The sequence below is a fragment of the Chiroxiphia lanceolata genome, chromosome 26, assembly GCF_009829145.1.
Source record: "Chiroxiphia lanceolata isolate bChiLan1 chromosome 26, bChiLan1.pri, whole genome shotgun sequence".
NCBI classification, from domain to species: Eukaryota; Metazoa; Chordata; class Aves; order Passeriformes; family Pipridae; genus Chiroxiphia; species Chiroxiphia lanceolata.
This window is the reverse complement of record NC_045662.1, coordinates 4,133,317-4,160,129: the sequence shown is the minus strand read 5'-3', so window position 1 is coordinate 4,160,129 and position 26,813 is coordinate 4,133,317. Positions and strand designations below refer to the sequence as shown.

At 50.6% G+C, this 26,813-nt stretch overlaps 3 protein-coding genes across 3 annotated transcripts; all 3 read right to left on the bottom strand.

Annotated features, from left to right (window-relative positions):
• Positions 1-993: 993 nt before the first annotated feature.
• LOC116798502 (keratin, type I cytoskeletal 13-like) lies at positions 994-5,680 on the bottom strand. Its single transcript, XM_032710992.1, has 8 exons — positions 5,192-5,680; positions 4,234-4,316; positions 3,559-3,715; positions 3,160-3,321; positions 2,580-2,705; positions 2,174-2,400; positions 1,560-1,678; positions 994-1,073 (listed from the first exon to the last, which is right to left on the bottom strand). Exons 1-8 carry the CDS (start codon positions 5,678-5,680, stop codon positions 1,048-1,050), a joined length of 1,389 nt encoding a protein of 462 aa, XP_032566883.1. The 3' UTR covers positions 994-1,047.
• A 4,430-nt stretch (positions 5,681-10,110) lies between these two features.
• On the bottom strand, positions 10,111-15,254 carry LOC116798495 (keratin, type I cytoskeletal 19-like). Its single transcript, XM_032710986.1, has 8 exons — positions 14,462-15,254; positions 13,462-13,544; positions 12,975-13,131; positions 12,576-12,737; positions 12,008-12,133; positions 11,677-11,903; positions 11,228-11,373; positions 10,111-10,457 (listed from the first exon to the last, which is right to left on the bottom strand). The coding sequence occupies exons 1-8, from the start codon at positions 15,032-15,034 to the stop codon at positions 10,432-10,434; spliced, it is 1,500 nt and encodes a 499-aa protein (XP_032566877.1). The 5' UTR covers positions 15,035-15,254; the 3' UTR covers positions 10,111-10,431.
• A 5,806-nt stretch (positions 15,255-21,060) lies between these two features.
• Positions 21,061-25,093, bottom strand: LOC116798501 (keratin, type I cytoskeletal 19-like). The gene is made up of 8 exons (XM_032710991.1): positions 24,563-25,093; positions 24,125-24,207; positions 23,795-23,951; positions 23,544-23,705; positions 23,145-23,270; positions 22,824-23,050; positions 21,782-21,895; positions 21,061-21,244 (listed from the first exon to the last, which is right to left on the bottom strand). The coding sequence occupies exons 1-7, from the start codon at positions 25,091-25,093 to the stop codon at positions 21,808-21,810; spliced, it is 1,374 nt and encodes a 457-aa protein (XP_032566882.1). The 3' UTR covers positions 21,061-21,244; positions 21,782-21,807.
• Positions 25,094-26,813: the final 1,720 nt, after the last annotated feature.

Here is a 26,813-nt window from a genome sequence, read left to right as displayed (position 1 = left end):
TTTTAAATGCTTTTGAATTTCTCAGCAAAGGACTCCACAATATTTGACACGTGTTTAGGTGTGAGAAGTCTTGGTGCTGTGTCATATAAACTACAAAAGGGGCTTTCAGGCCATGAGCTTTCCGTCCTGTGGGTGTCTCTGCACAGCTGTGGGTGTCCCCATGAGAGGAGATTGCTGAGAACATTTGAGTGCTGTCATCTCAGCACGTGGCCTGACAGGCACCCGGGAGAAGGGGCACTGTCCTCACAGGGTCCCCCTCCCTGGGCAGGGGTCCTGCACAGAGGAGGTGGGATTTGCTCTGCCGAGGGGCAGCAGCACCTGGACATGCTCACACTGCACAAGTCCAGGGGACAGGTGACATCTCTCCCCCCCAGGTGGCTGCAGCCACCACTGAACTCCCCAGCACCAGCTCATTTCACAGTTTAACACCTGACACATCTGGAGAGCAGCTGGAGATGTGCACCAGGGATGGCTGCTGAGCCAATACCTGTGTATGGACACACACCACCCTGAGCTTTGGCATGGGAATTTCTGTCACTCATCCCTGTTCTCCTTTCACTGAACTCCAGCTCCTCTGGCTTGGCTGCCTCCTCCCATGTCATACAGGAGCAGGCAACATCTGCCTCAGGCTGTGGCAACAGGGACGAGCTGGACAAGACCTGCCAGGTCAGCAAGGCCATTCTCTGTGCAGGATGATCCTGACCAGTTTAGCTGCCCCCTGTGCCCATGGCTCAGCACCTGGTGTTCTAAAGGAACTCAGTTTCAGACCCAGGTTCTTGATTGCATCAGGCACAAGCAAAGTTTTATTAGAGACGTTTTTCAGCAGCAGGTACGTTAGTGACCCTGACTAACTCAGGTAATTTCTAGAGGTTACAGCATTGCAGAACAGAAGAGCAGAACAGAGGAGGGGGCTCCTGACACCCCCTTTAGCTACGTGGCCAAGCGTCGCTGAGTTACTTCTACTTTCTCTGCACAGAGAGTGCAGCAAACACGGAGCATTCTGGGTTTGTCTCTGGGTTTCCCTGTCACCTTCCAATCCGCTCCTCCTTAATCACAAATTCTCCTGCAGGTCACTGGAGGGAAAACACAGCAGCATTATTTGACTGAAACAGAGTTAAAATCCTTCAAATAACAGAAACTGGGTCTGTGTGGTGCCCTCATTTCTAGAAGGCACTGCTAAACTGGAGCAGTTGGTAGCAACCCAGGAAACCCCAGATAATTTGCTTCAATAGGAATTTTCACTTGTGAAGTTATAGATTTACTCTTCTTTTGACTCCTTCCAGACTCTTTGGGTAAGTTTAGACTCATCTTCTTTACTTCTCTCCATGGTACTGCCTCCTCTCATCTCCCATTTGCTTCCTGCAGCCCCATGTTCAGCCTGAGCTCTCTTTAACCCTGTTTCTCGGTGGCACCACCACTGTGACAGATCACTCCTGTAGCACAGTGACTCCGAGAGGATGCCAGTGACACATCCTAGGGCTGTGCTGTCTCTGGCCCTCAGAGCTCAGGAGCAAACCAAACAAAGCTGGTTTTCCCGTTGTGAGCACACGGGCCCTTACCTTGTATGTCTCCAGTCTTGCAGGGTGGGACCTGGGGCTGGCAGTGGGCAGCTGTAGTTGTTGTGTAGGTGTGGCTCGTCCTAATGACCCCTCCGCCAGTTCCGATTCCTCCTCCGTGACTAGTGAGACAGAACAGGGAATTTTAGAACTTCACATGTCACTGCTGACTGCCTACATGGCACAAAGTATCGAACTATGTCCTTTATAAGGGTTTTTACATATAGAGTATTTTACGTCACATTTTCTGTCACTCTCAGAGTTGCTTTGCATTTGTGCTCCCCCCTGGCGTGGAACTGCAATGCAGTTGCCAATTAATTGCCATTAATTCCCATTTTGACAGTTCTCACATATATCACCACAGAGAAGAGACTGTCCTAATGCTAGGATGGACAGTGTTGTCACCAGCAATTATCAGATTTGGTATCTCTGCTTTGCAGATCCCAGGGAGTGACATTTAGTTCTGATTTGAATGTTCGTCACAGTGAAGTTGCTCGTAAGACAACTTCTTCATCTCAAAGAAAGCATTAAGAAGGACTAAAGATCAGGCTGGATTCCCAATCTGTAATACTGTGATATTTTCATGTGTTCTCTAGTGGATTTAGAGATGTACATACATGAGGTCCTGCTGTCCTCCTTCCAACAAGCACCGGTAGGTCTGGATCTCCTGCTCCAGGCGGCACTTGACGTCCAGTAAGGTCTTGTACTCTTGGTTCTGACACTCTATTTCCGCCCTTATTTCAGCCAACTGCTGCTCCACACACGTGATCTGGTTCTGTAGCTCACCGAGGAGGGTGTTGTACTGACACTCAGTCTCAGCCAGAGAGGATTCCAAATTATTTCTCTGTTAAACAGGACAAGCAAAGAAACAACATTCATTTTAAGCGTCACCCTGGAGTTTATGGTTTCCAGTCTAGAAATGAAGGAGCCATTCAGCACCATTGTGCTGGCTGGTGGGTCTGGCTGTTCACACCAAGAAACCCAGCAGTGACCACGTCCGAGCTGAGCCAGCTCCTCACCCACCTGGCTGAGCTGAGCTTGGAGATCGATTTCCAGGGCTTGCAATTGGCGTCTCAGTTCGGTCACCTGGTTGTTGCACGTCTCCACCTCCTGACCGCTTGTAATAACCTCCCGATTCACCTCCTCAATCTGAAATCACCAATCCAGGGTAAAGAGCTTTCAGGAGATGTCTGGGTATATCGGGCTTGGTTTTACAGGAGCAGAACACAGGGAGTGTTCAGCAGAAGTAAAAGGGAGCAGGGCAGGTTCTCTGTGCACAGGGCGTTCCCTGCTGGCTCCTGTGCTTGTTCATTTTACAAATCCCATTAGCCCCGTGGCTAGTAAGTCTCTTTAATCCAAATGTGGAATATCTGTGTTCCAGCAACACACCACAAGGCCTTGTGGCAAATGCTGCTGTTCCAGATGGGACATAACAAACTGGTCAGACAGGCCTGTGGCTCCTATGGAACACAGGGTATAATGAGTGCTGCTCTTGGGCTTCACTGAGAACCAAGAACTGCTTATTGTCTCCATATCTGGTCTCTGACAGGCTCCTGAGCCCTGGGGGGTGAGTGTCAGTCTGGTTCAGGTGTGTGTCGCTCACCTTGCACTCGTACCAATCCTCGACTTCCTTGCGGTTCCGCGCTATCAATGTTTCATACTGGCATCTCAAATCCTCCAAGATTTGCCTGAGATCTGGTCCAGGGCAGGCATTGACCTCCACGCTCACATCTCCAGTCGATTGCTTCCTCAGACAGCACATTTCCTGGAAACACCATCCAGATCAGGTCAGTTTTTAAAAAGGAGGAAAGAACTGAGGCAGCCAAGTTGCCCTGCAGGGAGGAGCAGAGCCTGGCAAAGCCCCTCTCTGCTGGACCCTCACAGCTCCGGGGTCACACCATGGTCTCCATCAACCACTTGCCCCCCAGAGCAGCCCCCTGGGGCGAGGGAGGATGGATCCCGCAGGAGTGAAAGGTTTTCAGAGGAGAGGGGCAGGACCTACCTCCTCGTGGTTCTTCTTCAGGCAGCAGAGCTCCTCCCGCAGCGACTCCAGCTGTGCCTCCAGGTCGGACCTGCAGAGCGTCAGCTGGTCCAGGACCTGGCGCAGCCCGTTGATATCGGCCTCCACGCTCTGGCGCAGGGCCAGCTCCGTCTCGTACCTGGGTTGTGCAGGAAAGCACAGATTCAGGATGGGAATATCCCACACGGGCTCTCTTTGTGCCCAGATCTCCTTTCCCGGCTCCCTGCTCTGGTCTGCATTTGCTGTCCCTGCTGAATGCGCTGTGCCTTGGATTTCTGCACCACTTCATGTCTGTTATGTGAAAGCTTTCCTTCCTCATCTGGTTTTTCCCTTCTCCTGCTCACTGTGTATTTGGTATCACTTACTCAGCTGCATTTCTGCTTTGCTGATCCCATCTGTTCTGGTCTGGGGTGGAAATGGACCACTCCCTGCAGTGCCTGTCCCCAGCCTCACCACAAACGCTGTTGCTAAATGTTTTACCCAAGAACAGTAATTAAGGGAGGGCTGGTGACCAGGAGCAAAATGCCTTTCATCATCCTGCCCTACCACAGTGGTGTGGGGAGACGTGTCTGGAGCCTCTGTAATTAGTGCTCTGAGCCTCCCCAGCAAGGTGGGACAGAGCAGGGGGGAGGCAGCGGGTTCAGAGGGGGCACTCACTTCACACGGAAGTCGTCGGCAGCCATCCTGCTGTTATCGATGTCCAGGATGATCTTGTTGTTATCAATGGTTGCACAGACAATCTGGAAAAGAGCAGAGCATGAGAGATGTCTCCTTCTCTCCTGTTCTACTCTGTAGGTCTCTCTGCATTGCAATTAGGCAGTAACTCTTCACAGTTCCCTTTTTCTGTTACCTTCTCACTTAAGTAACCTAGTCCCTTGAACAGAGAAGTTGAAGGAGGGGGCTTTGCCTCCTTTACTCACAGTCAGTAAAGAGATCAATTATGTAGAGCTGAGAGTTAAAGAGCTGTGAGATGGGGCATCTCAGTTTCAAGATCTGAAGGCAAGTTCCAAAGAGGCTTCACAAAGTGAACCTGAAGAACCTTCCTTAAGTCACTAAATCTCAACTGATATTGAAGCTGGAGTGTTCTGGGCTTCAGACTTAAGGGACTTCAGGGAAGATGGTTGGAAGGTGTCTTTAAGCCTTAGGATCAGCTTTTATTGTGGATTTATTAGTGTGAAGCTGTTTGTGCCCCTGTGACAACCAGTTTCAACACACAGCTTTTCTCACCTAGAATTTATAATGTTTCACTTCATAAAGCATTCAATGTGTATGTTTTGCCCCTGTTCCATAGTTCTCTTTGCTTTGCTTTCCCTACAGAGCTGACACCACTACATTTCCTCAGAGCACACTGGTAATACCCTATTTACAGTTGTACAGTCCAAACACAATGTACCAAAGCATCCTTTCCCTTTTCCAGAGCGTTCTCCCACCCGTACCACCTTGCAGCACCCATCCTTGATGTGCCCCCACACTCAGCAGTGTCACGGGGAACTTGCCAAAATTAATTTGTGAACACATTCAGCAGCACCAAAGTTCCCCTGACAGGTGCAGCAGGTTCTAAACAGAAATTCAGCAACGAGCTGTCAATGGGAGGAACAACCCAGAGGGGCATTACCTGGTTCTGAAGGTCCTCGATCTCTTTGTAGTAGCAGCTGTAGTCCCGGGGCTCGCAGGACAGGCCCTGTGTCGCGTACCACTCTCTGATCCTGCACTCCAGCTCGGCGTTCTCCTTCTCCAAGCACTTCACCTTGTCCAGGTAGGAGGCCAGGCGGTCATTGAGGTTTTGCATGGTGACCTTCTCATCGCAGGACGACAGCAAACAGTCGCCACCGAGACCCCCAACAACCACCCCTCCTCCGAGGCCAAACCCCAGGCCATTGCCATAGCAGTTGCCACCTCCATAGCTCCCACCAGCCAAGCTACCAACGCTCAGTCCCCCTCCATAATTCACTCCACCGCAGTAGCTCCTTCCAGAGAAACCTCTGGCACTGCCTATCCCATAGGAAGAAATCCGTGCTCCACCACCACCACCAATGATACAGCTGCCACCGCTGCTCCTGCCTTTGCTAGACACAGTAATAGTCTCCTTAATGTTGCAACTCATGGCGACAGCGGTTGGCAAGGCAAGCAGAAGCCCAAAGCAAGATGCACAGCTTGATATGAAATCAGACTGCGAGCTGGCCGTGGCCGCCCGTCCCTATTTATACCTTCCACAGTGGGTGTCACCACTGCTCCTTCTTCCCATAAGGCTGGCTACTCCAGCCATTGGTGCCAAGAATAATTTCTCAAAGGGAAGTTTCCTTTCAAGAAGCCTGGTAGACGAGGAAGATGCTTTACATGTCTCTTGCTAATTTCAAAAATACATTAGCAATAATGTTTTATGAATCATCAGCTTTTTGTTTATGATGCAAACTTACAGCATTAAGCCAGGAAAAACACTGTCCTAAATTACATACCAGGAAGAAATCATTAAAGGTTATTGCATCAAAGAGCTCTTTATCTCTCATTAATTTATTTTCATTTTATTTTGAGTTGAACAAGCAGTTTTCATGCAAGGTGCTGAGGTTGGAATATGCAAGATGAAAAAGAAAGAAGAAATACTAAGTTTGCTTCTCGAATGATGTATGAGGAATGATGTAAGAACTCTGTAGAGAGATCAGAGACACAGAGATTAACCTTTAAATCTCTCCACTGGCAAAATGACAAATCTGGAACACTCTGCTACGAGACAAGTGAGACCAAGGAGGGATCTCTTAATAGACACGGATGAAAGGTTCTTCCTATATGATTGTGGCTCTCCAGTAATTCACAAGGGATTTGTTTCATTATGTGGAGAGTGTAAAGGAAGGTAAAAGTGCTTTAAATATTTCCTGTTGTTCAGTGAAAGATAATTTCTACACTTTTCCTCATTATGGATTGTAATTGTTGCTGGGAAAGGGTGGTTTTGAAACAGTGGATGGGAGTGGAAACATCCTATGGCCAATTTCTCTGTCAATATGTGCTGTGCTCTAATCAGAGCTTCGGGATTGCTGTCCTGGCACATATAAAGACAGAGCTGCTGATGGAGCTGCAGAGCAGTCCCTGCCCAGTGCAGCTCCACATGGGCTTGGGAAAGGTGGGTTTGGTACAAACTAGGGTTTCTCTGTCAGTAAAATTTCCGAATCTTAACTAGGCAGGGAAAATAAAAACTAGGGATCCTTTCCCACTTCTGACATCAAAAGTGAGGCTGAGCTCGTTTTCATGAGATATTTTGCCGAGACTCCAGACCACTGGAACTCTCCTTGGGAGCCCCTGTTCCAGTGTCCATGGAGCAAGGGACAGACATTCCTGAGCTTTCTGAAACCAACAGTTCCCTGTAAGAAATTCTGCAAGCCTGCTTCACCAGAGAAGAGTGACTTCCAACTCTCGCTGAAATGGCATTATCAATTGAAATAGGTTTTGTTATGGAAGGTAAATGATCCCATTTACCAAAGGACTGAATTATCCCAGTATTTGTGGATTTTCCCATCATTTTATTGCTCTTATTTCTGTTGAAAAGACGCCTTCCCTTATCTTTGCCTCCTTGGATGTTCCTTATCCAGCACCACAACAGCCAGCAGCATTCCAGTGATATCACCAGCAAGCTGGAGATGGGTGTGGAGAGACTTCCCAAAGTGATTTTACTCAAAGACAAAACTCTCGGCGCTGGCAGAGCTGCAGCTGGGCCCAGCCGTGGTGCCTCCCTGCCTGCCACACTGGGCCTCCCTCCAGCCCCAAACACACAGAAACGAAGCTCAGAATAGGCAAAACCTCTAACAAAGTTACTGTGTATAGGGAGAAACAGCTGGATTTCATTCCTAGGACCCAAGAACATAATTGGGAGCCAGGGCGTGGTGGCAGGAACGGACCGAAACTGCCGAGAGCTGCGTCGCTGGAAGCTTCGCCCGGGCTGCGGATGATTCCTCAGGAGTTTCCCAACAGCTGTCTGCAGCATCTCTCCTGAGTGAGCACACATTCCTTCCTGGCTCCACGGTTATCACTGCAGCACATCAGAGCAGCACAGGCAGGAACACGGGCTGACACTGCTCCCTGGGAGGGGAGGGTGTCTGCGTGCCCGCTGCAGGGATGGCTCCTGATCCCTCCAGACACCTTGGCCCCCTCTGCAGCTCTGCCCCTCAGACCCACCTAAACTGTGCCCAGGAGCCTCAAACCACACACACTTCCCTCTGCCTCACTGTTTTTCCTGTTTGTCTTCAGGAAATGAGGGCACCAGTTAAACAAAGATAAAATTAAGTGATTGTTCTGAAACATTAAAAGATTAAATTAAGCTTTTCCTCCTATTTTCATTCGGTTACTTGAACTCCTAAGCTTCCTGGGTCTGTCTCATTAGCACAAAGAAATACGGAAATCTTATGGAAATGTAGTTTCCAATGTTTGCAGCTCCATAATTTGCAGCTCTTTAATAAATGGGGTGTTTCCAGGGTGTTTTCTGCTGGGGGACTGTTAATCATAAGCTGCCTCTCCTGAGCTGCCTTCCAGGTGCATCCCAGCTCATAGGTCCACAAACAACATCACAGCATCCCAGGAGCTGAGGCTGTACTCCCCCCCTAGGGGGCTTTCCAGAGGCATATTCATCATGTCTGGATCATTAGAGTCCTTCTGACCATGTCATTAGGTCTCTTTCACCTCTCAGGAATTTAAGGCAGCTCCTTTGTGAAAGTGCACGCTTCGGACCCGCCGGCCGCGGTGGGAAGGGTGAGAGAGAGGTCTGTGTAGGAGCCCAGGGAATCCAGAGGAGCAGCTGGATGTCAGCAGCAGTTCATAAGAGGAGGAACAACCCAGAGCTGGTGGGAATCAGATGGGGCTGCCAGGAGAGAGTGGCAAGTTTTTATATATCTTACATGGCCGAGAGTTTCCAGAAGAATGGAAACTGGAAAGGGCCTCAGTGCAGTGCCTTTATATTTTTAGAAACGAGAGTGTGAGGACTCGTAGGTTGGGAAGGATTGAGGCTGGAAAGGGCAGCAGTGGGTTATCTCACTGTCTGGCTTTGCACTGAACGAGGCAGGAGGAGACAATGGGAATGGAAAAGGGAAAGATTTGCTTTTTTTGACTTCTAAGTCAGAGCTCAGAACAGCTGAGCTCCAGAGGAGTCCAACAGAAATTTGCCATTATAGGCACAATATGTATTATATTTGAAGATGACTTGATTTAGAATCTTGGTTTAAAAGCTTCTACCTTTGGCCACTTTGGTCACTGCAGATATTCCAGTGCTGCATTTTCTCATCTTGCCCATGGATACTATTGAGCTTAGTGTCTGGTAGATGAAATAAAAGAAATACTACTGAGATATCTTCTCTCCAAGGGCACCTTTCACCTGCTCCCTGAGACTTTAGTGGTTAAACTTCTTCAGGGACTCGATGCCATGTAAAGCCTGTTTCAGTGTCAGGAGAGTACGGAAGCACTGGCAGCAGAGCCGTGTGCTGTATGTACAGTCCTGAAGTGGTTTTCTCTTTGTACCTGTCCTCCTCCTGCCCTGAGCCTGCTGGCCCATAACCTCCAGCCCTTGACAGAAAAGGAGTGACCAGGAGTTTTGCTTTACCAGGTCATGTCACAGGTGAATCTGACTCTGTAGCAGCCACATCACAGTCACCCGTCATTGCTTGGCTTTCTGGACCAACACTTTAATCCTCCAAACACCCTTATAATGCTTTTAACTGCAAGTTCTGCAAACCCAGAGTGCCTCAGGGCAGGTCAGTGCCAGGACACACTGGCTCAGCACCAGCTGCTGGTCGAGGCCCAAGGAGGGAGTGATCCTTGTCTTACCTGTGAGGTTTGAGTGCCTCTGTGGCTTTTTTATCCATTCTGTTCTCGGTTGAGCTGCTCATTTTCAGCTCCCACCCTGCCTTCCCCAGCTCCCCAGACAAGGTGTGTTTCATCTAAAGATAATCTTCCAACCATTCCTGATGTTCAGGTTGAAACTCTTTGCAATAGAAGGATGACCAGTAAATGACTCAGTCACTGTGGGAAAATAGAGGAGATAAACCTTTTGCCTCCAGTCCTTTTCCCAGTGGGAAGATTTCTATAGAATTAAAGGAATAGGTCCAAATATAAGCCATGTCAGGAGAAATTGAATCAGTTGTGGAGACCAAGATTTCCTCTTCACCCTAATCACAGGCTGGGTGATGGAGTATGAGAGGCCCCAGCCCAGATGTGTCAGCACTAGGCTGGGACTGAGGCAAACTGTCTCCAGATGTTCCACCAGTGACGCTCAGAACTTTTCTAGAGCTGTGGTTTAGCCCAGTGCTGTGTGGGAAGGACACAAGTGTCTCCTGACCTGTCTGTCCATGTGGGTCATGCAGGAACAGGCAACATTCTGCCTCAGGCTGTGACAGGGAGGAGTGGGACAAGACCTGCCAGGTCAGCGAGGCCGCTCTCTGGCTCCCGCTGGCAAAGCAGCTTTGTTCCCAGTGCAGGATGACCCTGACCAGTTTAGGTGCCCCGTGTGCCCATGGCTCAGCACCTGGTGCTCTAAAGAAACTCAGCCCCAGACGCACGTTCTTGATTGCATCAGGCACAAGCAAAGTTTTATTAGAGACATTTTTCAGCAGCAGGTACATTAGTGATGGCTGATCACTGGCTGACTCCAGCGATAGTCGTGGTGCTGGGCCACACACAGCAACACAGACTGGAAAAGCAAATAGCAAACCAAAGCAGAATGTGGCCCAACGCTCTGCTCATCCCTCTGGCACATTGCTTAGCACGGCTGAGCGGCGCAGACGAGCACGCCCCGTGCTCTCTGCAGACACATGCACTAAATATTCTCTCTTCACCCATAGCTCTGCTTCAGGCTTCTCTTGGGTATTCTTGTTTCTCTGCTTAATCACAAATCCTTCGGCAAGGCACTGGAGAGATCAAAGGAAACATTACTGTGTTTATGGCAAAAATGGATTCTTTCCCACAGTCATTCCCCACACGTGATCGTTTCACAAGCCAATTCAATTAGAACTTCAGATAAATACTGCCCCTTCTTGGGAAGGTCTGATGGCTCCTTCGAGCCAGGCAGGTGGATCTGTTTGTGCTGTAGCACAGGCTGCCCTTCTCCATAAAAATGCCAGGCAGTGGAAGCTGGAGATGTGGATGAGGGAATGGCATTGGGGTCCATGCCGGAGCAATGCCCCTGCTCACTCTCATTTCCTGGGCCAACTCTCACCATATTTCATTCTTTCCTTTTCAGTTTGGCTGGAAGCTTCCTCTTGAACTAGGACTAGCAATTATCTGCCAGTATTCCCATGATTCCTGCTTTTTCTATCTCCACCTTTGTCTCTGAGCACTCTGCTTTCTCCTGCTCTTTCCTCTGTCCCCCATCTCATGTCAGTCTTTTCTCCATGTTATCCATCGTTTGCCTTCCTGCTGACTCTGTCCCTCTCCCTTCTATCCCTCTTCCCCTCCTCCCTTTGGCAGTTCTCCTGTGTCTCAGCAGAGTCCCAGCTCCCAAAAGCTCTCCTCTCAGCCACTCCTCTGTGGCTCCCATCCTGTATTTCCCAGGGGCCCCACAATAAAACTTTTAAGTACATCTGTTTAAGCTGCCTGGGAAAGATCTTTCTTCCTGCCCATCCGTGTTGCATTAGAGCAGAGGAAACTGTGGAAATCCTCAGAGTGGGGCAGTTCTTACCTTGGATCTCCGCAGCTGCACAGGATGGGATCTGGGCAGACGAAGTGTAAGTGTGGCTTGTCCTAATGATGCCTCCTCCTCCTATCCCACTGCTTCTTGCAACTCCTCCTCCTAGACCCGAAGACTGACCAATTCCTCCTTGTTGACTGAGGGGACAGAAAATAACATTTTAGTGAGGGAAAGGACAGACAAACTAGAGCTACAGATTTTCAGTGTCCCGGCTGCTCTCAGTCGGGTTCTCTTTTTGGCAGAAAATCGGCAGAAGGTTGCAATGACCACTCTCCTTGTGGCAGCAGCTGGCACAGGGCAGGGCAGCAGGTCCCCACCATTGGCACCAGGCAGCCCGAGCAGGTCAGTAAGGGAGAAGGACTTTCCCTTTGCTCTTACACCGAAATAACCAGGACACAGGTGTTCCACTCTACTTTTTGGTGAGTCTCAAGCCCACTCACATAAGGTCCTGCTGGCCGCCCTCCAGCAGGCAGCGGTACGTGTGGATCTCCTGCTCCAGACGGCACTTGACGTCCAGCAGGATCTTGTACTCCTGGTTCTGGCACTCCATCTCTGCCCGCAGGTCAGCCAGCTGCTGCTCCACGCAGGTGATCTGGCTCTGCAGCTCAGCGAGGTGGTTGTTGTAGCGACACTCTGTCTCCGCCAGCGAGGACTCCAGGTTGTCCCTCTGAGGAGTGACAAGGGGCACAATACAAATACAGGCAGGAGAAATGCTGTGTTTAGCTACCAATTCTGTGAGGTGGCTGAGGTTTGCACCAGCTCCTCACTCACCTGGCTGAGCTGAGCTTGGAGATCGATTTCCAGGGCTTGCAATTGGCGTCTCAGTTCGGTCACCTGGTTGTTGCACGTCTCCACCTCCTGACCGCTTGTAATAACCTCCCGATTCACCTCCTCAATCTGAAATCACCAATCCAGGGTAAAGAGGGGATTCAGGGAAGGTGCATTTTAAGTCAGATTAAGTATTAAGGAAAGAGCAGAGAAGTTGGCAAAAACTTGAAATGAGAAAGGTTTGGGTGAAAACTCTCATCCTAATGGAGTGTAAACCCTGCTGGTCATTCCTCTTGCTCTTCTAACAGTGCTGCTTCCAGTTCTTCTCACCACTTACGGCCTTGTAGAGAATTCCTGCCTCAAGTCTCACCAGCATGGAGTGCTTCCCTCACCCCATGACAAGGACACAGGGCAGCAGCATCCCTCCTCTGTGTCACTTGGTCACTTTGAACCAATTCTAAGTGCTACTACAGTCTGTTGTGTGGCTTTAATGGTTTAAAGGTTTAAGTCCCTGGGGGACCCTTGCCTGGGTGTTAGCTGGGGAAGGTCAGAGCTGTGGGAATTTACTCACCTTGCACTCATACCAATCCTCAACTTCTTTGCGGTTGCGTTCAATCAGTGTCTCATACTGGCACCTCATCTCCTCCAGGATCTTCCTGAGGTCTGGGCCGGGGCAGGCATTGACCTCCACGCTCACATCTCCAGTCGATTGCTTCCTCAGACAGCACATTTCCTGGAAACACCATCCAGATCAGGTCAGTTTTTAAAAAGGAGGAAAGAACTGAGGCAGCCAAGTTGCCCTGCAGGGAGGAGCAGAGCCTGGCAAAGCCCCTCTCTGCTGGACCCTCACAGCTCCGGGGTCACACCATGGTCTCCATCAACCACTTGCCCCCCAGAGCAGCCCCCTGGGGCGAGGGAGGATGGATCCCGCAGGAGTGAAAGGTCTTCAGAGGAGAGGGGCAGGACCTACCTCCTCGTGGTTCTTCTTCAGGCAGCAGAGCTCCTCCCGCAGCGACTCCAGCTGTGCCTCCAGGTCGGACCTGCAGAGCGTCAGCTGGTCCAGGACCTGGCGCAGCCCGTTGATATCGGCCTCCACGCTCTGGCGCAGGGCCAGCTCCGTCTCGTACCTGCCAAGAAACAAAGAGCAGTCGGTGTCTGACACCACCACGAGCGTTTCTGAGCTCCGACAGGAAAAACAAAACCTTCCCCTTTAAAGACACCACGTGCTGGAACAGCAGCTCAGCTGAACCCTTGCTGCAGATCCCTCTGCTTCCTGGAGAGCTCTAATCTCCACTCAAACTCAGCTTGGCATCCCAGACTTTCCCTCCTGGAACTGCCCTTATTAGGGCAGCTCTAGAGGCTTCTCTGTGTAGCCTCCAGGCCCGTCGTGGGTCACAGCAGAGCTGCCCAGAGCTCCGGGGGCGGGGACAGAGGAGGGGGCAGCCCGCGGTACTCACTTCACTCGGAAGTCGTCAGCTGTCATCCTGCTGTTATCGATGTTCAGAATGATCTTGTTGTTGTCTATGGTTGCACAGACAATCTGGAAAAAGAACATTCACTCCTGAAACCTCTGCTCCCATTGCTCAGTGCCACCAGACCAGAGCCTGTTCTCCCTTTCCTTTTTTGACGTCCTGGGTAGCAGGGATGGGGAGCTGAGGGGTGCAGCACTCACAGGGGTGTTCAGTGAAGTGCAGTGAAGGCATTAAATGATAAAATTCATGGTTCAGGTACAGGCAGTCTGGGAGGTGTAATTAGTGTCCAGCACCTGCCACATTCCACCTCAACCTTTTAAATCTAAATCTTATTTTCACAGATAAGAGATTTAAAGATTTTGTTTGAAGACTTAATGACAAGCTGGTCTCATTTTGTCCCTTTCCCAGATTCTTTTCGCTTTATTCTTCTTTATGCATTGACATCCTAAATTTTTGCCAAACACACTTTGTAAACATTTTGAATTTCAAATTGCTCATTTCAAATGTGTTATGGCAATGCTGTCTTTGTTCTTACCTTTAATTAGACATCCTGTATTCCCCAATTGCTTATGAGAGAGTAAACTAATAGAGGAAATGAAGCTTAACTGGAATTCTGCAATAATATAAATTCTGGCAATAATATAATTCAGGCAAATTATTGCAATCCATTATTTATTTATATTTTAGTTCTTTTCTTGCCACGTGTCTGTTTAAACACCTTGGCACTAACAGAATTCAGAAGGATCACTGAGCCCATCCAGATGCATTCCATGAAGTAACATTTCCCCCTTCAATATATCTGATGAATAAAAGCAACAGAAACCCTCCAGATTTCACCTCTGAGCTCTGGGGCTTTCCACAGGCAGATGTTATAATGGATGTTTGCAAAGAGCATTTTACAACATTGATTTGTTACTCCTGATAACGTGGGCAGCACCGGGGGAGAGGCTTTTCAAGGGAGAAAGCAGCTGAGAAGGGATGTTACCTGGTTCTGAAGATCTTCGATTTCTTTGTAGTAGCAGCTGTAGTCCCGTGGCTCACAAAAAGGGCCCTGCTTGGCATACCACTCCCTGATCCTGCACTCCAGGTCAGCATTCTCCTGTTCCAGGCACCTCACCTTGTCCAGGTAAGAAGCCAGGCGGTCGTTTAGGTTCTGCATGGTGACCTTTTCGTCACCGGAAAGAAGAATGCCATCACCAGCAAAACCACCTCCACCGAGCCCCATTCCCATGCCCCCTGCCATGCCACCGCCGAAGCGAGCGCTGCCACCGCTGAATCCCATGCCCGGGCATCCTCCGAGGACAGCGGCTCCTAAGCCGCCTCCGTAGTTCCCACCGACCAAGCTGCCGGTGCTCAGGCCCCCTCCGTAGTTCACGCCACCGCAGTAGCTTCTCCCGGAGAACCCTCGGCTCCCGCCTATCCCACAGGTCGTGTATCTTCCGGAGGAGACCGAGGAGATCCGCGCTCCGCCACCACCACCACCGCCACCAACCACGCAGCTGCCCCCGCTGGTCCTGCCCCCGAGAGAGCCAGTTGTCTGCTTAATACTACAGCTCATGGCGAGGCCCAGCTGCAGCGCCAACCCACAGCCCAAAGCGAGATGCAGAGCGTGATACTGAGTCCGACTGCAGGCTGGCGCTGCCGCAGGTCTGCATTTATACCTTCCAAAGGGGGTGTCACCTGTGGGGTGTTTCTTCTTCCCACGGGGCTGGCTAGTCTGGCTGTTTATGCCAAGAATAAATAGCCCATAGGCAGTTTCCCTCTAGAAATCCCAGTTCACAAGGAAGATACTTTACATGTCAGCAGCTTATTCCAAAAAGTAAAATAGTGTTTTGTGAGTCATCAGCTTTTTGTATGATGCAAACTTTGCAACAAGTCGAGAAAAAAGTTGCCCTAGATTATGTACAAAGAAGAAACATTGGTATTTATAACATCAAAGTGTCTTTTATCTTTTATTAATTTGTATTTATTTCATTCTTAGTCCAATAACCATTTTTATATCACATGTTCGTGAAACAGAAATGGGAGACTAATAGAATTTCTCGTTTCTGAAAAGAGTGAACCATAGTAGTGAACAGATCAGGGACACTGTGGTGTGGATGTCGGTCACCTGGCACAGCTCTAATACCTGCTTTACAGTGAGATTTCCTAGATCAGTGAGGCAGTTCCCCATGGGTTTAGTTCCCTGTTTATGGCTTAAACTCCCCTGGTCATGGAAACACAAGAAGTGAAGCTGCCCACACTGCGCAGCTCAGGCCGGCTCAGTGTCCCCTGTGTGTGGGTGACACAGGGCTGATGTCACCTGCAGTGTACGAAGGACCTCGCTGAAGTTATTTTTCAATTACTGTAATTGCTGTCCTTGCTGCACCAATTTGTGGTGATCGTAGATAAAGACAGAGGATAGAAAAGGGAGTATCCATGGGCGATGTATCCAGTTCCCTGGGTGGACTCAGATGGGACCCTGCGGGTCTTGGCTGTTACTAAGATTATGCTGAGCACAGGACAAAGAGGACAAAAGTGTCCTGCATTTCTTACTGAGTTTGTTGGAGCAGTAGCAGGAGTGAGCACAGCCCAACCAGGCAGGGGCAGCCAGGGGAGCCTTCAGAGAACTGGCTCCACCAGTGCCAGTGTCCTTCTCCAGCAGACTCTGTAATGAGAGGATATTCTGCTCTCCGGGGGACGACGGCTTCTGTCCCCTACAGGGTGGAATTTCCACGCGACTCTTACTCACAAGCCACCTTTGACTCAAGGATGTTTGGGTATTTACAGGAGCAGTTGTGATAGATCCTCGTTGGCAGTGAGGTGACACTCAGGGAGCCCCAAGAGCAGCGTCATCTCCGGGAGGAAGGGCAGAGAAAACCCACGCTGGTACCCTCAGACACCTCATGGGCTGGTGGGAAGTTGGTGGCTTCTGCCACCACGGTATGAGAGTGACCCCAAGCATGTTTAGCTGTGATTGTCTTCATACCAGCATGAGTTAAGGCTCTCCACTCTCCGGTGGAGTAATTTATTTCTTTACTTAGATCCGAAATGATAAAAAGCCGCCTACCAAGGCTGGCAGCATCCAGGAATATTCATTATTCATATGGTGCAGGGAAATAACTTGCTCGAGGACTGAGCCGGGTCTGTCAGAGCTCAGATTCCTCACTGAGACTGCAGTGCCTGAAATACGAGTCCATCCTCCCCCTAGACACAGCCCCCGTGCTCCCCACAGAGCCCAGACTCACAGTCGGGAAAATCATGAGTGAAAAGGAGGAGAGGGAGCAAATCTGGCTTTCATCTGTCGTTTTGAGGAATATAATTGAAGACAGGGTGTGGCTGTTGGAGCCAACAGAAATTAATGTAATGCTTGCTTGGAGCTTCGCTTCTGCCGGGGAGGTTTTCAGGAGTTACCCAAGAGCAGACACGGGGCTGGGGGTGCCTTTCTCTCCCTTGCAGACTCTTGGCTTTAGGAGGATGGTGGACATTTCTCTACAGGTGGACATGGAGCACCTCCCCCCCTCTCCTTCAGCAGCTCCCTGACAGGAAGAAGGAACAGGTCTTGCTCCACAAAACAAATTAGTTTGCACCATTGTACAACCTTTCACTCATGTCCTGGTGAAAAGGTCCACAGGCTCCCAAATCCCATTTCACCAGGGAAGGTTAGACACGACCATACAGTTCTGCCAAAGTACTCATATTTGGGATGCAGTTGCATTCTTTGGAGCTTCTCTGGGCTCCTGCTGGTTTCACTGGGATATGGGACATGTGTCTGGTACAGCCGGTGCACCCAGAAGCCAGTCCCTGACTAACCTGGCTGTATCTTAAAAACACACTGTGGAGTTGTCCCACTCCTTGTGACTGTGTTGGGGCTCGAGGCTCAGCACTGAGGCCAGACAGAGGCTGTGTGGGGCTCACTGGCTGTGTGGTTCTGCTTTCTCTAGCTGGGAGCCACTGCATCATTCCAAAACATCCCTCAGTACCGGCTTCTTCCCCCATTACACTGATTTCTTTACCTCCGCTTTTGTTTTTATTTGTAATCCTGTAGCCTTGGGACACAGCCTTGGGGCAGAATGCTGGGAAAGGACTGTGCAATTCTAAGACACGAACGTGTCCAAAAAGGATTTACAACCTCAGTGTAAGGCAGGAGGAAACAAATGGCTTCATGCAGCTGGAAGTTCAGGAATCCACGACAGGCCATGGGCCAGGACAATGAGCAGTGGTCACACACAGTGTCAGTGCCAACAAGCTGAGTTCTCTGGGCCTGATGGGTGAGAGAGTGAAAGTGGAGGAAGAGGTGATAAGGGTCATTACTGGTGCACAGGGATGGGGGAGGCAGCAGGATGTCACATTCCCACGGGATGCTGGTCCCTGTGCCCAGCCTGGCTCCACACGCTCTCCTGGCTTTGCTTATCAAAGCTGATAATGCTCTCCTGTGTCAACTACAAGAAAGGTGTGTCTGGTTCTACAGAACTTTGCTTTCATAAGCATTGCCTCAGTGATGTTTGTGCAACCACACTGGAATATGATTTTATCTTGTCACTTGTAATTACCATTAATCATTTGCATAATGGCCATTAGGCATCACTTATTAAACACTTCTTTGATGTGATACTGAGCCAGCTCCAGGCCTCATGCTCTCATCTTTCAAACGCAGACCACGACTTTTTCCTGGCTAGTGACTCACTGGTTTGTACCACCATGTTTAGCCAAATCCTGTAAGGCAAGTGAAATAATTACCACAGTGGGTTTGGTAACAGCCCGGGCTAAAATACACCTCCGAAACCGAGGGGGTGACTCTGCTTCGGTTTCTTGCTGACTGTTCACATTTGCAGGCTCTGAGCATCTGCAGTGTGAAGTAGGAGCTCAGCAGGACATGGACACAGCTGAGTTTCTTCCTACTGAAGCTCACAGTCCCCCCTGATTCGCTTTGTGAGGGCTGTTGGTTCCTTCCAGCACCTGCCAGACACTGACAGTGCAGCCAGGCCTCTGGACTGTGCACCTCTGGAGGTTATCACAGCAGAGAAGAGTCCTGGAGAATTCGTTAGGATAGATGGGAATAGTGATGGGTGATGAAACTGCAGCAATTCCAGTCCCCCTTGGAGAGCTGAGCATGGTGCAGGATGGGAGGGAAACCGGGGCTGAGCCACAGGATCAGGCCAGAACCTGACAACCTGTAGTGTTCAGGTGCTTCCTGTGCTCAGACACCGTCAGGGGTGCGACAGAGCTGGACAGGCAAAGGGGCAGAGCAGCCAGAGCCTCCCCACAGTGTCTTCTTTTAGCTTTATATCGTACTAAAGTCTCTTAATTTCAATGCACTTTAAATTTGTGGCTCATACTGGCAGTTTAGATTATGTTATTCAGTGCACTGAGCTGAGAAATCTGTTGGGTTACAGCAGGAGTCTGCTCATCTCTGTAGTTCTTTACAAATGTTGCACAAGCCAGTAAACAAAAATCTAAACCCCACAGATAGTTACTGTGGGTGTGAGTGAGACTGTACCTGTCTGCCTGCTGCATGAAGTACACTTTTGTAGAGAAATTACAGTTTATACATCACAGCAGAACATGGCCTGCCTTTCCAAACACACCGTGCCTGTAATCAGGGATAATTGGCTGTGCTGTGCAGTCCGGAACTCGTGGCTGATTTCCAGCATTGGCAATTTGCAAAATTAGTTGTTTTCTTTCTGTTTCTTCACTGATCCCTTAAACCTCTGGTGCGTTCACTCCTCGGGGATTTTTCCTGATGATGGTGTAATTCCCGCGTGCTCTCTGTAGCACACAGACACATCTGCTGCAGCAGTCACAGTGCATTTCATCTTCTGCTTACCAGCCTGAGCACTGATACCACCCCCTCCTCTCCCTGGGCACCCACCCTTGCTGTCTTTATCCTTGGTTCCTCTCCCAGTCCTGTACCTTCAGCCCAAGTCTCTCTCTGTCTCTGAGATATCCGTTGGTTCTTGCTTTACAAGATTTGCACGTTACAAGAGACAGACTGAGCTGCCACGAGCTGCACGACCCGAGAGCTGTGCGAGGACACAGCAGACGTTTGCCTGCAGTCCCTGTCCCTGGTCACTCTTGTCCTGTCGTCTCTTGCACTGTGCCCTCTGCATTTCATGTATCTTCCCTTCTCTGCCTCCTCCTGTGCAGCCTCCACAGCCTCCATCATTTCCCAGGGCTGCCCAGGCTGTGAGCCCTGGGCAGGGAGGGCAGTGCGTGGTGACCTCAGAGGTGCTGTGTCAGCACCGAGGGGGGTTAGATCGCCCCCAAATGCTCCGTGTAATTAGTGCTGCGGGAGTGGGGGTGCAGAACCGAGCAGAGAAAGTAGCACAGAGCTTGGCCAGGAGCTCGTTAGAGCAATTACCCCACAGGGCTAACGAGTGTCCTGGACAGAGCTCAGGGAGAGGCAGTTCCAGAATTGTCTGAGCTGTTTCTCTCTTTAGAAATAGGCACTAATTTGGACTCATTGTGTCCCCCAAAGCCGCCTTGTTAGGATCCTCCATTTCAGGCTTCTGTCTAAGGTTGGTCATCAAACCCCATCCAATATTTCATGAGAGAAAAGGGCTTTCAGAGCCACACAATGAGGGGTGAGGGCTGTGACACCACTCCCAGCCCTACTGACCCATCTCTCAGACACTGCCAGTGAGGAGGGACAGGCTGCATCCTGAGCCTTGGCTTGCACACACAGCAAAATGCAGTCGTGTTCCTGGATGTGTTTGTCATTCCTTTCACTGGGGTAATAAAACACCAGCAGCTTTTTTTTTTCCTGGCTGTTTATTGTGTCTCACTTTTAAAAAAATTCTCTCCCACGTATTAATTTGTCTCACCCTTTTATCTTCCCACATGTTGCCAGCTGGTTCTTCCTGTTTGCCTTTTTTACAAATCCATTTAGAGGTTCTTTGTTTAGTGTTTTCTCTGGGAATTGTTTGCCTCCACCAGAAGGGCGTGGACAGTCCAGCAGAGCCTGGCTTTCAAAATTCCTGCTTTTCAAAATTCCTGCTTCAATTATTTGGGAAAACTTGTTGTTCTTGATTTTATCCTGCTAGTGCACATCCATAATAAGTCATAGGTGTTGTGTGCTACATTATATTATGTGATATTATATTATATTTTATTATATTAGCACACACCTACTTTAATGAGGACTCCTTTTTCTCTCAGAGGTCTCTCAGTAGAAGACAGTCAGACAGCCTGAGAGTCCCTCCCTGCCCTCTGCCCAGCCTCCCTGCATGTTTCTTTCCACATCACCTTCTACCTCATGTCTTAGCAAATGCCTCCTCCTCTGGTAGCAAACATCCCTTTCCACAGAACGGGCTGGTCCCTCTCCTCCACCCTCCATCCCCTCCTCAGCCTCTGAGTTCAGCAGGAGCACTGATGGGGACACAGTTTGTTTTCCTCTTTCCCTGCAGTGACGGGTGTGTGGATGGAGAGCGAGGGTGGATTCCATCCAAAGCTGTGCCGTGAATATCAGTGTCTGCATAACTATTTTTTTTAAATACTTGTATATTAATTTACTTGTAGAAATTATTTCCCAGGTTGGAGGCTGTGTTAGTAGGAGCAAAGTTTTATTGGAGACAAGCCTTGGTCTCTGTCAGACAACCAGCACAGCCCTGGGGAGCCCGAGTGAGGGGCAGTGCTGGGATCAGTGGCTCCCATGGAGTCCCTCCGGCTGCTGCTGGAGCACAGCTGAGAACACCCGGGTTATTCTTGCCTTGTTCTTCCAAATGGCTTGTTCTTCACAGCTCCTCAGGGATGTGCAGTGGGGCTGAGGGACTCTCTGGTCTGCAGTGACCTGAGGGAGAGCAGGAAGCATCACTTTTTCAGAGGGTTCTGCATATGTACCTTTCTCTTACACACCCTTGCTCTTGTACTGGCCTTCCTCTTACCTCTTCTCCCCAGCTCTGCTTGATTTTATACCTTCTCAAAGAGCTGTGACTGACTGATTCCCCTTCCAGTTCCTCATTCCCATGTTGTGCTGGAAGTCTTATTTAACCACACCTTTACTGCTGGGCACTCCCCAGTGTTGAACCTAATTTCTACAGAGGTGTATAAATGTCCTACAGCTGCATCCCTTGCCACTGCTTCCCACCATTCCTTACCACTGCTTCCCACCATAGCCCAGTTAATCCCAGTGCTCCACCACCAACGGCCACAGCTGCCATCCTGCCTGGCGGGCTCCAACCCAGCCTCCTTCCAGGGAAAAGACACCACCTCCAACCCCTCTTCACCCAGAAAAGCCTGGAGGCCTCTCATCCTCCTCTTCCCCAGGTTCCCAGCACTGAAGGGGTAGCTCATGGTCCCACTCCCCAGCTCCTGGAGGACCCCTCACCTGGCAGACCCTCTCCCGTGCCGGGCTCAGGGCAGGCAGGGCTGGCACAGAGTAGCTTTCAGCCCCCCGCTCCTCCCAGCTGATGTGGCAGCGACTCCTCTTCCTGCTGGCCCTCTGTGGAAAGGAGACAGCTCTGGAGACCCAGGCCCTTGGCATTGCCACCCTGGAGATCTCCCCTGACCTGTGCACTGGCTGTAGCTCTGTCTCTTCAGTCAGTGCTGCCATTTCCCCTCCGAACCCCGAGGGTCATCGGCCACCGTTCTCCCGCTCCCTCCCGCCTGCCTGTGGGCTGCTGTTGCTTTTCCATCCCAGGATTACCCCAGGCTCCAAGACAAAAACTGACAGTGTCAATTCATCCACTGCAACTGGCATTTTGGAACAAAAACTGATTTGTCATGTAACTAATTTAGGACTGGAGAGTTCTCAGGGCTCCACCATTCCAATGCCTCCTTTTCCAAACAAATGGATCAGGTGGGTGCCCAGGCTGGTGTTGTGTGTGTGCAGCCATGTCTGGGATTAACAGCCTGGCTGTTTAAAAACCTCAGTCAATGGCAGGCAGGGCAGAGACAGCTGCTTTGCATACAAATTAAATTCCCAAAACTTTAATTAAAATTGTTGTGTGAAGCTGAAAATGTTTAGATAATTTATTGTTTCAGTTAATTTAGCTGCCAGTCCCTAACCCTGCCTCATTCTGGCAAAGCCAATAAAACTCAGTTAATGTGACAGTGTTTGTCAGAGACCTTGCCCAGCTGCCAGCAAAGCTGCCCTTAAAGAGCTGCTGCACCGTGCCAGGGGCTGGGACAGCTCTGGGGGCTCTCCTGGCCCCCCTCCCTGGCCCCAGAATGGTCTCTGACATTGCACCCTGGACATTTATCAGAGCCAAATCCTCAGGTGCCTCACAGTTTGCTAATAGGCCCTGTCTGGTAACAGGTCAGCACTGGTTCCTCACCACAGTGTTGTTTTTACCACTGGTATCAGGAATGTTCATGCCCCTGTAAGGCAAAGCACAGGGATTTTGGGGTGCCCGGCTCTGCCTGCGTACATGATGTCGTGCTGGCCGCCCTCCAGCAGGCAGTGGTAGGTCTGGATCTCCTGCTCCAAGCGGCACTTGACGTCCAGGAGGGTCTTGTATTCCTGGTTCTGGCACTCCATTTCTGCTCGGATCTCAGCCAGCCGCTGCTCCACGCAGGAGATCTGGGTCTGCAGCTCAGCCAGGTATTTGTTGTAGCGACACTCGGTCTCCGTCAGAGAGGATTCCAGGTTTTCTTTCTGAGAATGGAACAAGCACACAGGTACCTGGGTTTGCTGCGGGCACCACCCTGGTCACGGGAGCTGCAGGTGTGAGTCGTGTGGCATCCCCTACCATGGTGAGCTGGGCTTGCACATTGATTTCCAGGGCCTGCAGCTGCCGCCTCAGCTCAGTGACCTGCTTGTTGCTTGACTCGATCTCCTGGCTGCTTGTGACAACCTCCAGATTCACCTCCTCCATCTGCAAGGTCAGAAAAGAGCAGCCCTTTCCTCACGTCCCCACATCATCTCACACCCCGCAGTGCCCTGAGCAGGCTGACCCCCCCCCATTTACTCTCTTGTGGCCCTATGACACCATGTGGTGGCCCTTCTGCCACAGACAGAGCACAGAAATCGGGCAGGACAGTTAGATCTGAGCACTCCTGTGACCCAGCTGCTGGTCTTAGGACACCTAATCCCTCACTTTTGCTGTCCCAGGGGGCAGTGCCGGGCCCAGCTCTGGTGGGTGTGGTACCTTGCAGGCATACCACTGCTCCGTCTCCTTGCGGTTGCGCTCCATCAGCGTCTCGTACTGGCACCGCAGATCCTCCAGGATCTTCCTCAGGTCTGGGCCAGGGCAGGCATTGACCTCCACGCTCACATCCCCGGTCGCCTGTTTCCTCAGACAGCTCATTTCCTACAGGGAATACGAGCACCATATCAGTGATATCAACCCCGGGGGGAGCTTTCCTTCTTCTGTATTCCCTGGGTGAGGGGTGGTCCGACCTCCTCGTGGTTGGTCTTGAGGCAGCACATCTCCTCCGTGAGAGCCTCGCACTGCAGCTGCAGGTCGGTCTTGCAGCTGGCCAGCTGGTCCAGGACGGGCCGCAGGTTGCAGATGTCGGCGTCCACGTTCTGCCGGAGACCACACTCGGTCTCATACCTTAAACCACAGGCAGCAAAGGGGGGTCAGCAGGGCAGCAGGGCAGGGCAAGCCTTTCACTTGAGTTTGGGGGAAAAAATCTGCTTTTGACCGTGCAGCGTGACAGGCAGAGGGTTGGGATTTCCCCGTCACCGCCCCTCACCTGCCCTTCCCCAGCACGGGTCTGTACTCACTTCACTCTGAAGTCATCAGCAGTCATCCTGTTGTTATCGATGTTCAGAAGGATTTTGTTAGTCTCCATGGCTGCACATAGGATCTGGAAAAGCAAATGTAGGAAAGGGATTAGGGCTTGCAGCTTCCTCTGGCTCCAGAAGACCCTGGAGGAAACACCTACCCGGGGTATTTTATAGTGATTCCATATACTGGGATTATTGATCAGTTAGGTGGGATCACAGCAGGGAAACCCTTGTGCCAGTTGGGTGGAGCTGGCTGTGCTGAAGTGTCAGTTCTCAGTAAATGCAGAATCCCCCCCCTCAGACCATCATTCCATATAAACCATCACTGCACCTGCCCCTCCAGAGCCATTGCCTCTGCCCTCTGACAGGGCTCTTTGCACTTGGGGAAGCAAAGCTCAAGAAAATATTAAACTTTCTTGATGAACAAGAATTTACCTGGTTCTGAAGGTCTTCGATTTCCTTGTGGTAGCAGCTGTAGTCCCGTGGCTCGCAGCTGGGCCCCACCTTGGCATACCACTCCCTGATCTTGCACTCCAGGTCAGCGTTGTCCCCCTCCAGGAGCCGCACCTTGTCCAGGTACGAGGCCAGGCGGTCGTTGAGGTTCTGCATCGTGGCCTTCTCGTTGTTGGCGAACAGGATCCCATCCCCGCAGCCAGCGCCGGCCCTGGGGAAGCCCCCACCCCCTCGAGTGCAGATGCCTCCTCCGCTGAAGCCCAGGGCAGAACAAGCCCTCTGGGTGGCTCCGAAGCTCCCGCCGGCCGCGCTGCCGGCGCTCAGCTGCTTCCCGAGAAATCCCTCGCTCAAACTGCCGCCGGAAAAGCTGCCCCCCACAGCACCCAGGTCGTAGGCAGCGTGTCTCCCCGAGGAGGCGGAGGAGACCCTCCTCCCCGTGCCGGCCGCGTTGCTGCCCGTGCTGCCCCTGCCCTGGGCACAGGTGGTGACGACCTGCCTGACAGCACAGCTCATGGTGCAGCCGACGGAGCCCGGGGCAAGTGCTCAGCTCGCTGCAGGATCCAACTGTGATCCCTCTGTCCCTTGGTCCTCTATTTATACCAGTCCCCGTGGATCGTGCCACTGGAGAAGGGCTGTTTATTCTTCCTCCTTGTGACCTGGCTGGGAGGTGTTTTTTTTCAGCCGGAAATAATTCCCCAAAGGCGTTTGTCTCCAGAAATCCCACAACAGAAAGATGCTTTGGTTAACAGAAGCGTGTTTCAAAACTACATCAAAAATGTTACTTCCTGAATCATCAGGTCTGACTTGTGATGACAGCCCAACAACAGTGACACAAAAACCCGACGATACCCGAGAGTGCCCGGGGAGTGAAACACCACGGCAATTATCCACCCCCGGCGTGGGCGAGTCCACCCGGAAAGTGAAAGCTGTGGGAAAGGCATCTGATCTGACCGAGCCTGCTCGACCCCTTTGTCACCAGGAGCGAGGGGGTCCACTCACTCAGCTGCCCTCAATCCCTGGGACCAGGGCCAGGAGACCACCCTGGGCCGTGCAGCGAGGGTCTGTCCCATCCCGTGTGGCCCTGGGTTGAGTGAGCCCCTCGAAATGCTCTTGGAGAACACAGAGGAATATTGCACTGGAAAGTACCAGGCATGATTTACCCCTTCTCTTTCTCCTGCCTCCAGCAAAACATCCCCTTGCAGAGGGAGATCTGTTTGTTTTGCTGCTTTATAGGGTAGACAAAATAGTCAAATATTTATCCAAAATACAAGAGAAGAGGATGTTTCCTGAACACCAAACATTGCAGTTCACTGTGAATATTCACCACCATGCAGGATAAGATTTCTGAAACAGTAACATGCAGAATTTCAGCAGATGCCTGACTCTGTAGAGGTCTTACCCAGTTCCCACCAGCCCCATGGAAGCACTCCAAATACAATCTAGGTGTTACATTTAGAAAAGACAAAAAAGACTTTTAAAAAATATATATTAAACCTATTTTTCAGTCCTGGAATGATGAATGGAGGAAGAAGGGAAATAATTAAAATGTTTTGTCATCTGAATCTTTCATTTTATTAATAACATTAATAAAGCCATGCTAATATTGGCTGGCTCTCACCCACGTGTGGTTCAGCTGTGGGTTTGGCATCCAGGTCACCTGGACACGTGGCATAAAGGATGTGTTAGCTGCAGCCTGGCTCACAAATATTGCTTCTGCCATTTGGGCGAGTTCATTAGGCTCGATTTTATCTTGCCACTGCAAACCCAGGACTCCTGCACCGTGGGGTGGTTCTGTGGGTGCCCGTCCTTCGTTAGCGCCGTCATTAGGAAGCGAAGCCGGTGCCAGGGTGCCCTGACACACACAGGGGTGGCCAGGCCCTGCCTGGAGCTGGAGTCAGGATCAGCTCCAGCCCGGCCACAATCGGTCTGTTTTCCATCCAAGAATTATAAAACTAGAGCTCAGCAAACATTTAATTCCATTTAATCGATAATTATATGGTCCTTCATTTTTCAAGGCCGGGTTGGACAGGGCTTGTAGCAATCTGGTCTAGTAGAAGGTGTCCCTGCCTGTGGCAGGGGGTCAAATGAGATGAGCTTTAAGGTCCCTCCCCACCCAAACCATGCTGTGATTACATGATTTTATGATTTCTTTAAATGAGGAGAAAAAAACACATAATGAGTGGAAAGTTTTGGGGTTTTTTCAATTACTGGAAACTAAACAGAGATTCTTACT